At 36.2% G+C, this 14229-nt stretch overlaps 2 protein-coding genes across 2 annotated transcripts; one reads left to right on the forward strand and one right to left on the reverse strand.

The window, feature by feature from the left end:
* Positions 1-27: 27 nt before the first annotated feature.
* Positions 28-1077, forward strand: LOC113679608 (signal recognition particle 9 kDa protein). The gene is made up of 3 exons (XM_027196576.2): positions 28-219; positions 330-398; positions 653-1077. The coding sequence occupies exons 1-3, from the start codon at positions 148-150 to the stop codon at positions 740-742; spliced, it is 231 nt and encodes a 76-aa protein (XP_027052377.1). The 5' UTR covers positions 28-147; the 3' UTR covers positions 743-1077.
* A 702-nt stretch (positions 1078-1779) lies between these two features.
* Positions 1780-13097, reverse strand: LOC113679606 (N-heparan sulfate sulfotransferase 4). Its single transcript, XM_027196573.2, has 10 exons — positions 11975-13097; positions 9963-10205; positions 9239-9424; positions 8637-8765; positions 8045-8227; positions 7106-7326; positions 6429-6603; positions 5687-5857; positions 5379-5485; positions 1780-3962 (listed from the first exon to the last, which is right to left on the reverse strand). The coding sequence occupies exons 1-10, from the start codon at positions 13034-13036 to the stop codon at positions 3752-3754; spliced, it is 2688 nt and encodes an 895-aa protein (XP_027052374.2). The 5' UTR covers positions 13037-13097; the 3' UTR covers positions 1780-3751.
* Positions 13098-14229: the final 1132 nt, after the last annotated feature.

Genomic DNA, 14229 nt, shown 5'->3' on the forward strand with positions numbered 1-14229 from the left:
ATATTGCAGTTCACATAACTTTTGGTAAGGACATTGTATTTAGTCATATACAAAGTTTTCTTCCGAGTATAAAGGAAATTTTAGAACATGGCGTCTTTCACGTAAAATTTCGGTTTTAGTCGGACTTTGTAAGAGATAGAGTGAAAGATGGTCTATTTCGACTCGTGGGATGAATTTGCAGCAGCAGTTGAACAGTTGTGCGTAGCTGAGCCGAAAAAGGTTGGTAATAGTTAGACTCATTTTACACTCGAAAAATACACGTGAATTAAGTGAACAGATGACGTGTAAAAGAGAAAGCTATATTTCTCATGTTCTTCTTTTTATTTCAGTTTCGGTTCGTCGTCAAGTATCGCCATTGTGATGGGAAGCTTGTTCTTAAGGGAACAGATGACCAAGTGGTAAAGTTGAAGTTATATTAAATGAATGAACAATTACGACAACTTAAAAGTTTTTTTTTTTTTTTGCATTTAACATTTGAATGGAAATATTTGGGGAAAAGGGGTTCAGAGTTCTTGTTTGTTTTTGGCCAGAAATAGACATTGCTACAATGGAGTTTATTTCAGACATTCCTTCTTTTGAAAATTCTGGGAAAACTGGAACGTAATGATTATCAGAAAGTGTCATTCCTCTGTTAATTATCATCCTCTTGCAGTGCTTGAAATACAGAACAGAGCAACAACAGGATATAAAGAAACTAGAAAAGCTGAATAGTGTTTTGATGAGACATACTGCAGCCAAGTGAAACAGGAAACCAGCCAAGATTCATTCACAAATATTGCAGCACAAAAGATTTGGAAATATTTACCATGGTGTGGAATCGTGGTTAAAGGACAATGGATCAGTTACTGGCCATATTTATTATTCATCATTACTATAATCGAGCAGCATAGGCAATCCTTTGGAACTGCAGTTGTTTGAAATATTGTATTTAGCATTTAATTTTGTTTCTATGATATTTTTGTAATTTTTCATCAGTGACAAAAATCTAAAATTACAATGAATACAGACTAGAACTGAAAATATTTTTAAAATTTTTGTTGGACTACAAAGCAGTAATAAATACTGGTATATAAAGAACCCAATTGCTTGGTTTTCCTGTATGAACTAGAAAATACAAATTCTGTTGGCTTAGACTACAAGCAGTCCTTCGTTTTCCACAGAATTTATTTTCCAGTAGAGAAAATTTTGTTAGTCCTAACATCAGTCTCCTTTACACTGATAGTTCTTTGACTTGTACAAGGGACCTCCCCAAAAAGGAGGAACTGCTGTAGTTAATCTTGTTGTTAACCCTTTAACTCCCAAGATCTCACTAGTAATTCTCCTTACTTTCCACCAAATGATTCTCATCATGTTAGTTTGGAGAACTGGTATTGAATCAATGATGGATTAGGGAAAGTGGTTCATATTATTGACAGAAGTAAAAAGAAAGTTGAATAACGAGGAAGCAACTGCAGAGAACGAATAGAGTTTCGGTACTTTCAAAGAAAGGTGGTTCTAAGGGTTTTTTTTTAAAGGGAGAGGGAGGGGGAAGCCTGTTATGGTATGACTGAGAGGTGGCCACTTCTTATTACCTACCTCATACTTCCCGCTTCTGTTTGATTCATCCTGTCAGTCCTTCCCCCATTAATCCATGCCCCAAGAAAAAGGCTGCACCCTAATTGACACTCAAAAGGACCCATAACTTACACTAAACAATGCTTAAATTTATGCCAATCATGCAGTAGAGTGAGGTCCACTACATTGACCAGCAATAGCAGATGTTTTAACTGAAAGGGTATATAATTTAAAATTTTCTTTTATTTCATAGTTCCCTTTGCCAAGTGTCCACTGTACTTTTTAAACCTTGAGCCCTAACTTTACTTTATCTATACAAAAGCCATGCCTTATCAAAATATATTACACCCTCCACTCTACAGCTAAAGGTTACACTAAAAATTTTTAAAAAATTGTCACCCACTGAGGTTTTTGATTAAAGGGAAAATGGAGAAACTTCTGACAACAAGGCTAGCTTCCTTAAGATAACAGGTTGTGATAGCAACCAAAAAACTGACATTTAGCAAATAACAGTTAGCTAGTTAGGGTTGTAAGGGGAAGCAGCATTTTAAAGTGCCAGGAAAGGAGATGATCTTTCTTAGGTTTGTACACTATGAATTTTGGTCCTGATTTGGTTCACCTGGGCCCAGTTGTATAAAGGGAAGAAAACGCTTTCCAGCAGATAAGTGATAGTAAAACTTATAGTGTTATCAACTGTGTAAGAGTTTTATCCAGAGAATAGCACTTATCAACCTTCAAACAACTGGGGCAAGGTGAAATGCCAAATGATGTTTCTACTATCATTGCAACCTTCAGGATAACATCCACAAGTCAGTGAATGTGGAAAAAAAAGACAAGGCAAACCGAAAAACCTAGCAGTTGATATGGGTGTTGCCCCTTTCAGATGAACAGCCCCACTTGCAAAAATTTTCTACAGTAATTCCTATTTCTTCCACTGATCTTCTCACACTGTACTTTGAGAATGGACAATTAACCTCCTTTGCATCGAATCTTTGGGGTGCCATGCAACACTCACCCTTGGCACAACACCCCAAGGGGACTTAAATCCTAATTAGCCAGTATACTCCTAACCTACACATAGCCATTGATTTTTCTGTTCTGTTAGAAGCTTTTGATACATTTGAGATACTAAATATTACAAAAATAATTGTATCTGGTGGTACACTTTATAACCCTTTCTTCAATCCTAAGATTGTGTAAAATTCCTATGAAACTGTATGTATGAAGTCATAGCACTGGTAAATGAAAAATTAATACACTAGGAAAAAAAATAATAAATGATATACTCTGAAATCTGAATTCCAATAAATTCATTTTGCAGATTGTCTTTTTTGCGGTAGAAGAATACATAAATGTATTTCAATGATAACAGGCAATTATATTTTAAATCAAACCCACTTTAAGAGATCTGAGTAAAAAATTCAGGGTTGATTTCATTCATGCTATCAGAAATGGCAGTCAAAGCTCTTAAGTGGCTGAGACAGTCCTAGATTTTGACATGGAAGATTCAGAAGTTAGTTAGAAGGCAAGTGAAAACAGTCTATGGAAGGCTTAACATCTTTCAAATGCTTTTCAAATGCATTTCACATGCCTTTCAACTCACAACTTTCACTTGTATATGAAATTTTAACACGTAATTAGAATAACAACCATATTAAGACTTGTATAACTATGCCTTGATTTTATCTCAAGTACATCCAGTTTGTGTTTAGTCAAATTGAAAAGTCATCTCTTTCAACAGAGACAGCAAAAGAGGACCTCTAATTTCTTAAATTATAGTAACATATCTATAGATGTTTACAATCCACACACCACATAAATAAAATAAAATTGTTATGAACTCTATATGGTAAAGCTTTAATGAAGGTTATATATTTAATTCCTTGGTCTGAAAACCCTATACAATAATTGTTAGAATATATGTCTATAATATCTTAGTCCTCTTATTTGAATATAAATTTAAGTGAAAATAAAAATGTGAATGCAAGGAAACATTTTGAATGTCAACATACTAAGTACTTTTCAGGGTTGATTGAGCAGTTTTTAAACTTACTTCACATGAACAAATCAAAAGTTAACAAACACTTTTCTTTTTGCCTGAAGACTATGCCTGAAAACATTAAAATGTTTCTCACAATAACATTTTAACTTTCACACAAATTATTAAAATTTTCATCCTAAGTATATGATTAATTTATTATCTAGCAGGTCGCAGCCAGTTGGGAAGAGGTCTCTCCAACTTCTGTAACAAATCTGCGAGAATTTTGTTTGGTTTAGAGTAATAATCTTCCAAGAAACGCTGTGACTTCTCATCCATGGGTACATAATGTCTGCCTTTTCCTTTTCCAAGGCAATGAGTACCACCTTGTGATGTGACTTGACAGTAGAATCCCTTATGCTTATCAAATCTATGCATCAGAGGGAAGACATAAACAGTGAAACATAAGAAAGAATTTAAATGACTATGATTTCCCGCTACATGTGAGAATAAATGAGTTTCACAAAACTTTTCAAACAACCTACCCCCCTTCCCCCTTCCCCCAACCCCCCACTGCACATATGACCTGGAGAGCACTTTTCATTTTACTCTGTTTTTGGCATCAAATAATCAAATATCACAGCTCCCTTAGAAAAAAAGTGAATAGGAGTGTCACTATTCCCCCCTGGGTAGGATGTTAGTTCATAACGAGGTTACTGCCCAGAATTTCAGCAGGTTACCCTGGCAATTTTCCTGTACCCATTTATACTCCTGAGTGGAGAGAGGCATTGTGAAAGTAAGGTGTTTTGCCCAAGAAAATAACACATTGACCCAGCCAGGTCTTGATCCCAGACCTCTTGACCTGCAGTCCAGCATCCAGGGTAAAAACCATTACCTGGTAAGACACTGCCTGTCCCTTGCAGAGAACAGAACATAGAGATATTGAATGGTCAAGAATTACAGGACACAGTAGCTTATTACTTGCAGCCCTTATTCTAGTTTCACGGGCAACAACAAAACGATTCTCCAGCCAGCCAGGATACATCAATTAGGACCCTGCTTTTGCAAACTACATGGTCATGATGAGTCTCTCAATTACATAATGACAAAACAATATGAAGCACCATGCCATTTTGAGTTTACAATTAATCAAAACTATGACAAAATTCTCAAATGTGATTGGCTATCACCAGCCTAATTTGAGCACTAATAGGACAGTGTACACATCATGCTTGTAATTGGACAGTGTAATAGGACAGTTCAGGGACAGTTAACATGTCGTGCCTGTGTAAGTGGACAGAACACATCATGCATGTGCACTGTTGTCTCACATTTCATTGAGTTAACTGTTTTTTTTTTTTTTTTTTTAAATGGAAACATATAATTGGTCTAGTTTCTTTCTCAAATTTTGTCATAGTTTTGATTAATTGGTAACAGGACTTTGTACTGTCCAATTCTGTCTGTAATCATAATTGTGATCAAGAAATTGAACTCCTGTTTCTTAGTCATTCCCTTTTGTTAATCACTCCTATGATTACAGACTTTATTACACCCATTTTCAAACCAGCTCAGTATTGTATTAATAAAATATTTGAACTGACCAAGTCCTGTATTTGGGCGATTTCAAAACGGATGTAATAAAGTGGTAATTGAACCTTGTGTTGTGCAATTTTGGTCTGAAATCATACTTGTGATTTCAAATCGAACGTGTGCTGCGCGCTCGTTCAATTTTGGAATCACGCGTATGATTTCAGCCCAAATTGCACTCCACTCAGTTCAATTACCATTATGAATTAGTCTCCACTCGCTTGGTCCTATTACCACTATTAATAGCAAAATGACTCACCTTAACCTCTTATCATAGTCATAAATGTTGACACCAAGAAATTTCTGCACCTCCAGCATCACTTGGGGAGGATCTGTCCTAAGCTTCTCCCCATCAAGAATAAGAATCTGAACAGTGCAAAAACAGAACAACTCAATAAACCCTTTACACCCTAACATCAGTATCAGTACAGGTATCCTTTCTCTAGCAAGGAAATATAACATTGAAAAAGGAGCTAAAATATTGAAATGCAGATAGTGTGTCTATGTGTGTGTCCAACAGGTATCCCTTCTCTCACAAGGACATGTAACATTGAGGTGGGAACTTACTTGAGATGGAGAAAAATACTTCAGCCACCTTTCCAAATTTTGAGCATACAAGCCCGGTAATAGACATCTTAGACCAAGAGCTTTGATGCCTCTGTCCTCAGAAGAGTTAACACTTGTTATAACCTTGTAGAATGGGTGCATAGCAGCTGCCACACCATGGCTTCTCATGTGCTGAAGAGATACAAAACAATGTAGGCAAATTTAACTCTAAAGATCTTACTGTTAATCCTCTTCTTTAAATGCTGCACATTTCTGTGTAAACTAGGTACAAGTAGATATGGTTTGATGCTACTCTGGTTAACAGATTTTATGAATGTAACTGCAGAAGTTTGAAGTTTGAAGAAGTTTGCTTCCTGAGGCCTATTTACACCTCGTCAGAAAAAAGACCATTAATTAGTGACCATATGAAGGACCTCTTGTTGCAGTGTTTAGATCACCCCTGATGAAGGTACTAGACAGGAGTGTCGAAACGTTGGGTCTATGAATTGCAACTTCTTCAGTTACATTAATTAAATCTGTAAACCAGAGCAGCATTAAACCATGTCTGATTGTCCACTTGGTTGCCGTGTGAACTTTAATATATTTTAGGTACAAGTATCTGGCATTAGATCAAGATAACAACTTCTACTTGATCAGTTTGAGTATTCTCATTACCTGTTTGGATATCAATGTAAAGATAATATTGGGAGAAGTTGCATGTTCATCGCTCCTGGGCAATAAAGGGATAATATTTAACACTCACCTGGTACCATGAGTATGCTCTTTTCATTGGATCTATAAAAATTGTGATGATCTTGGCATTCGGGAGCAATGCAGATACCCTCATTGGCCCCTTGACAGCATCAAAATAGTTAGCGCTCTTTTCAAACAAGATCTGGTTACTGTGGTTGCTAACATCGGGGAAGAAATCCATGTACCTATCACAGGAAGCAACATCACAAGTTTACATACAAATTTCCATAAATATGGTGGCCTAGAGGCACTTTATGCAACTATTGAAAATGGTGATGATGAAGTGTACAATAATGGTGATGATGACCAGGCTTTATGCTCAACTTTAGGTCCCCATTTACCAATCAAAGTCACAGATACCAGAGGTATAATCATGGCTACCAAATAATAGGACAGTGGAACATTACTTGAGGTGATGCCTGTGACTAATATGGTTGAAAATCTCACTCTTTGCCAGGAAATCAACTTAAGAGCTCTGTGGTCATGGCCTTGCTTATTAAGGAGTTTTAAGTTCATGAGTATGTAGTAAAGCATTGGACTGCACAATCCCCAAGGTATGAGGTTGAAAATCCTCTTAGAGAACTTTGATCTTTTTTTTCTTGCCTTTGTGACAAATGAAAATGAGCAGGCTCTAAACATCATATTCCCCTATATTCATGACCTTGTATGATTTAACCCTGCACTTACCAGTCTAAGCCTCTGATGTAATTGTGTCCACCAAAGAATTGTACCTCTTCATACGTGCTAGCACTTTGCACATTACTGATGATGTCTGGGTGCATTTTGAGAAATGCATACAGAGCTGTCGTGCCAGTCTTCTGAGGGCCAACAACAAGAAGGGATGGTAACTTTTTGCAATTCTTTTCTGGTGACCAGATTTCCTTGTGCCGTGGGTCTGAGCAAGGATTCTGTCAATCAAGAATTAATGTTGACATATTTGCAGTGAACATAGGGTAAGAGAGAAGTTATACAAGTTGCATGATGTACATGAAAGACAAATAGTATAAATAATTAGAAAAAACAAAATAAATTTACGACAAAGAAATTTTTTTGAAAGCTATCACTGGATGGGAAGAGGTTGTTGTTGCCTTTTGTCTTGCAAGGAATGAAAAAGGTTATTATAATAAGTACTGTACATAACTATTTCATTAAAAAAAAAAACCTTGGATGTAGCATTTCTCACCAAAGATTGCCTTTAGCTGAGAGGTTAAGCAACTGCAAAATTCTAGAGTCTTTGTCCCCCACATTCAAGAAATTATTACCTTTCTTCCTTTAACCCTATAAACCCTTAAGAGTGACCAGCATCTAATTTCTCCTTACAGTTATACAGCTGAATCATTCATTAAGATCATGAGAATATAGGAAATGATTGCCAACCTAAGAAGCTTTGATTGCTAAACAAATTCTCCTTGTCAGCACTAAAGGAAATGTGTAGAGAAGAGTAGGGAGACTGTGGATACTGATATTACAGTGTACAGGGTTAACACTATTTCACCTCACTTAATATTTCATAAGTACACTTTGATTACATGTGAAGAAAATGTGACTGTCCAGTGGCCAACAGGTCCCAATCTTAATTTACTTTGTTATTAAATATCTTTTCTAAACAGCATTAAGGTGAAATACCTGCCAAATTGGTTCCATCTCCCCAGGGAACATTGTAAAGTATCTCTCAGCTAATTCAACTGGATGCTCTGAACTAAGCTTAATGTTTGTCCAGCACTGCAAATGTTTTACTAGGCTGTCAAACACAAGCAAAGCTAGGCGATCATTGCCATAGTTTGAAAGATGAGTCATAAAGATGGAAATCTGCCAAAAAAAATATAATCTGAAAAACTTTGTCGAATTATCAACCCCATATGTATGTATTATTGACCAAATCTGGCTGTATATTGGCCAACTTTTTTTTGTTTTTGGGTTTTTATACACCAAGACAAAGCAGAGGTCATACAAATTAAACAAAAAAAATTGGGGCCAATATCCAGCCATTGTGACTGAAATAGCTTGGTCAATAAAGGTTTATTATATAGCAAAAACAATTTGGTTTGCTGAGACAAAACCCCTTCCATGCCTTCATATTACTTTTGTTTGGAAGCATGTCAATACATTCACAAAACTAGTTTATGTTTTCTTCATCTTTGAATATCTTTACGACATTGCCTAAAAATAACAAACTTTGCTAGTCATGTGCATTCATCCATTAAAAGTTTTTACTTACAGGATGATCAACAACAACTTGAAAAAGTTGACCCCCATGAATACTGTCTTCTAGCCACTTCTGCCCTTTGGGGTATTCTTTCAGGAATAATGTGTGAGTATACAGACCACATGTTTGCCGTGGGAGAACCTAGAAAGATCACCACAATTTATAGTCATCATAACATTCATGTTATTAATACCATAATCTATCTTGGAAAAAAAAAACAAAACACAGAGAAAAACAAAATAAAAACAAACAAACAAAAAACAGCAGAGGCAAATAAAATTTAGCCAGAAAAATCTAACTCTCTGATCTTTATACCTCTTACTAACCAAGTACTTCGAGTCATGGACCAAGTTTTTTGTGCTCAGATTCATGACCCAAGTGCTTAACATGCAGGCCTTAAATCCAAGGGAAAAACAAGGTTCTGTAACTATCATGGCAACATCTCTCTTGGAGACCAAAACAAACTTTTGTATGTGGAAGGCCATATAGCGAAATTGACCAATCACAGCACATGAACCAACAAAGAAATGTGATAAAAAGTCTCATGAACATCTTGGTTATTTGTATATACTGCATAAATTTAAAAAATGACTACCCAAAAAACGAAGGCACACCTTAATATTTTTGTATATGAATCCTTTACGGAACCTGGGAGGATACAAATGAGGATACTCCTCTGTTGATGTCACTTTTAAGTTGTAAACTCTCTTCCAAGCTTCATAAAGAAAATCATGAGCAGGATACACTCCAGAATGGTGAGGTGAAACTGCATAACTGGTGTTCACTGGAATATTGTGCTCCTAAATATTCCAAAGAAACATTTGATACTCATGTTAAATTTATTATCCATTCAAGGGTAATGCAATAGCTTAATGATCCATATCAGTGATGTCTATAAGAACCTGTAGCAGGCCTAAATAACAGGCTAGAATGCCATTTTTAGCCAGGTACTTTTGCCTTTATTTTCCATTACTGCTAATATCGAAACACTTCAACCATCTCCAATTTTTGGAAAACCAAATGGAAACAACTGTACAACAGCCATTCATTAACCCTTTCACTCCCAAGATCTAATTAGTAATTCTCCTTACTATCTGCCATACAATCCTTATGATGTTAGTTCAGAGAATTTGGTATTGGATCAACTAATAACCCCATGATTGATATCCTTTTCTATTCCCATCACCTGCCTGCTTGATATTGTATTGATATTGTAAGGAGAAATTCTGTCTTTGTCACTTGTGGGAGTGAAAGGGTTAAATATAGGGTTAATCCTAAACTATTTAAAATGTATTTTGCAACAATATGTGTGCTGCCTTCACTCATTTTTTTTCTCACCCTTGCAAACTCAAGATTTGCCTTCAAATCCTCAACGATCTGATCCAGTGTGTTGCTTTTGTGTGGTTGACGATGAAGCCACATGTGACTGAACCACCAAAACTTGTCCGCATTCTTTATCAGTTCCCAATCTCCTTCATCTTCTTCATCATTCCCTGACAAAAACATACCCCCAGAATATCCCAGGTTGAAGTGAAAGCCTGGCACACGCTCTTGTAGTTTTGCTTGTACAGAGACCATGGCCTATATGCATAACAATAAACATATTGTTTAGAGGACTTAATAACCTTCTACTCTCTCATATCAGTATTTATATTCTCTTTACAGTTTTCTATACATTTCCTATAGAGCCTTATAAGGAGAATTTGTTTAATAAACAAGAGCTTCTTTAGTGAGTGATCATTTCCTTAATTCTCGTGCCCTTAATGTCTGATTCAGGGGTGATATTGCGAGGAGAAACTAGATGCTTGTAGTGATCTCAGGGGTCAAATCCTAGGAGGGTTAAGCACACCAATGACAGAGATGACATTCTAGAACAAAGATAACCCAAGCAGCAGGAAAGTCTTCATTCACTTGAGTTTATCGGGAAACATTTGAACCTCTGAATATTTTCCCTTTTCAGTCTCTGAAAAGGAAATGTTGTGTAAAATAAACATGTTTTCTTGTTGTTCTTGATACTCCCCTTAACAAGTTTCAGCAAGTTATCTTTCCCTCTTTGCAAACAGTCTTAAAGCATTTGCTGCCAGCCATACTATCTTTTATGTGAGGGGGAAAAAATGGTTAAAACTTGACTTTATTTGCTGAAACTTGTTCGTGGTATTATCAAGTATAACAAGACAAAACATCGAGTACCTCAAAAATTTATTTCATGACATAAGACAAAAATTGATGTATCAAGATTTTTTCCATAATCTTCAGTAAATTGTCTTAAGACAAAAATTGATACATTAAATTTTTTTTTCCATAATATTCAGCAAATTGACTTGAGACAAAAATTGATACATTAAAATTTTTTTTATAATCTTTAGTAAATTGGTGCTACCCCACAGCTTGGGCTTCCTGTGGAGCCTATGGTCCAGGATCAAACCCTGGCTGGGTAATTATATAATGTTCCTGGGTTCTTCTGTCTCTCCTTTATGAACTCTAGCATCATTATCGATATTCTCTATACTCTTCTCTTAACATCTGTTTTGGTTTTAACAAGGAGAATTTGTCTGACAATTAAGCTTCTCAGGTTGGTGATTGTTTCCACTGTTCTCATGATCTCAATGAAAGACTCAGTAGTATCATTGTAAAGAGGAATTAAATTCTGGTCACTCTTAAAGTTTATTAAGAGGAGTTTTATTGACTGCTGGTAACCTGTCAGGGAAACCTTAAGAGATGCACATATGGAAAGGTGTGTAACCTTGTAAACCCTTTCACCCCTAAGATCTCATACATAAGTCTCCTTATTGTCTGCCATTCAATTCTTATGGCGTTGGTTCAGAGAACTTGGTATTGGAACAAATCATAAGAGACATATTGATATTTTTCTTTATTCTCATCACTCGTCTGCTCAATATTGTATTGATATTATATGGAGAAATTCTGTCTTGGTCACCCATGTGAGTGAAAGGGTTAAGGACAAGGTTATGAGTCATCTTGCTCATAAACTGACTTTATCTTGGAGATGATTCTTCATAATCGGCCAGGCTAATTTGTAATATACATGTTATAGTAGCAACTTATTCTAAATATTTATTCATTGAACAACTTAATTAGAAAGTGCCACATGTACATACTACATCAGTGCATATTAAAACAGCTGGAGAGTATCAGAAAAAGAAACTTCTCAATTCAATGGCAACAATGAACATTAACATAACTATTATTTCCTGACATTGACGTGCTTTACATCACATCCAAAATTACTTTGGAAACGATGCATTCGACAGCTTCGCTCTCTTTAAATTTACAAGCTAGCTATGAGAATAAAGCAATATTGTGTTATAAAATTTTAGTGAATAACTTACCCTCACGTCTTCTTTGGTCATTCGAATGCCAGCTTTTCCAACGAAAATATCATCAATATCAACTACGATTCTTCGTTCCAAAGACTGAGCTAAATTGCCTCTTGAAACGAACGCCAAACCATCAAGAAACAATAACTTATGAAGCCAAAAAGACAATCCATTCCCAAAGTAGATACGTCGTACACCATCCAAATGCCCTAGGTCTGTTAAAACTGTAGTGAATCGCGTCGAAGAAACTCCTTCTTTCAAGACCAGATCTTCAAATTTCACATTATGGGAGCTGGTTTGTTTATTCGTGTTTAATGTTGTATAGGCAGTTTCCTTTGTAGCAAACTCTACAGCTTCGTAAGTGCTGTGATTCGGAAAGAATACACTCCATTTTGACTTTGGAGGTTCTTCAATAATTCCACCAGCTCTAGTAAGGCGAAGCACACATGCCGAAGGATTCAATTCTACATTTCGAAGATCACTTACTCCAGCCTTGATGCCGAAGTGAAATTCCTTGAATATGCTCGTATTAGGCTCTTGCGCTTCCTGAACTGTAAATAAAACAATTCCGATGCCAAATTTGCGACAGTAATGGTCAAGGAAATGTCTAGTTGCTATATCTAATGTTGCGTAGAACTTAATGCTCTCAAAAATAACTGCAGAAAAGCGTCCGATTTCTCCGTGTGTGAGCTTTGGAAAAACTGTTCTGTCACCAATTTCGAGATAAACAAATTCGTAAGGAATACGACTTTCCTCCAGAACACGAGAGATCTCGGACCGAAAAGCAACTGAAGTTCTCCGTGTTGCCAGTAAGACTCTTTTTTTCACTTTGTACGTTGCATTGAGACTAAATTCTTTAGATATTCTAGATCCAACCAGTGCGTTTTTCAGAGGATAGCATTTCTCCTCCACAAATACTGGAGCGCGTTTCACGGTCAAATCTCGCGAAGATTGGTAAACTAGAATCCAACACGAAATTATAGTAAAAATCACTAATCCAATCATAAAAGTCCTCAGTATAGATCCAGTTCTTAAGCTCCAGCACTTCATCCTTCTTTTTGCCGCGAAAGACATTCGTTGATAGCATCACCACAAAGTACAACTACATTGTCTACTACCACTACAGTAAGTCCTAAAATAACGCGATGTCGCATGTGCAAACGTCAACAGAGCTGTTCGAAATTTTCTTTGGGAGGGAGGGGTGAAGAGTAAAACTCAATAGCCAGAGAGATCCTTATTTTTTAAGTCCAAAAGAATGATTAAAAAAAAAAGCTTTATAGTTTAAGTTGACATAATAAAATTAATATAAATTTTGTGGCATTTTAGCGGCATAAGACGATAAAATATATATGTTTATCTCACCCTCCCCTCCCAGAGATGAATAATTTGATTGAAAGGTTTGAAAACAGCACGCAAATCCCGACTGCGGCGCCAAAAACGAAATCAAAATTCATCCCAATCTTGATAACAGCGGGGATCGGGAAAGTCTTTGTGAAGGCTTTTCATTCTTCCTCCAGTGTCCATTCAAATATGTGTGAGTCACATACACAGAGAAAAAAAAGTGAACAGATAAATGAGATGATGAGTTTTTTATCAGCAGCGATATAATTTTTTTCTTAATCTTACTCCAAGCGTAATATCGAATGACTGCTGACCTCTCTTTCCACCGAAAAGTTATTTTTAATCGAGTCAAACTTAAACTAATGCGCTAGATTCGGGATTTTTTTTCTGGATTTTTTTTCTTTAGAGAGATATATGTTTGATCTTCATATCCGATTATCTCCCGTTATTATTTTAGTAAACAATAACTTCCTCTTTATCAAAACAACTCCTTTATCGACCGATAGCTTTCAAGGCCAAAAATTTTAATGGCCCAACTTTACATTTAATTTTTCATTACTCGTTCAATCGACAGTTGAGATTTTAAAGTGGAGAGCTACACGAAGGTAGGAGACTTCCATTCAGTGGTGGACTTTCTTTCACAGGATTTGTCTCATTATCTAAAGTTCACGACTCTTAGAAGGCGGCTCATTGAAAACACCCGTTGTAAATCTTATCAGAACAACTGCGGAAGCTTATCAAAGAGCTCCGCTGAGCAATACTTTTGCCGATTTCCGATTTACCTTTGGCCTCTTTTTTCAAAGCGAGTCCTGGTGCTTCTCCTTTCACATGATAATGAGTTGTCATTCACACGCAAATTAAACTCATTTTCATACAAATGGTCAAGCTCCAAGCCTTGATTCGAAAAAGAGGCCAGAGTTAACTTA

Source organism: Pocillopora damicornis, chromosome 1, assembly GCF_964200805.1.
Source record: "Pocillopora damicornis chromosome 1, jaPocDami1.2, whole genome shotgun sequence".
Classification (NCBI taxonomy): Eukaryota; Metazoa; Cnidaria; class Anthozoa; order Scleractinia; family Pocilloporidae; genus Pocillopora; species Pocillopora damicornis.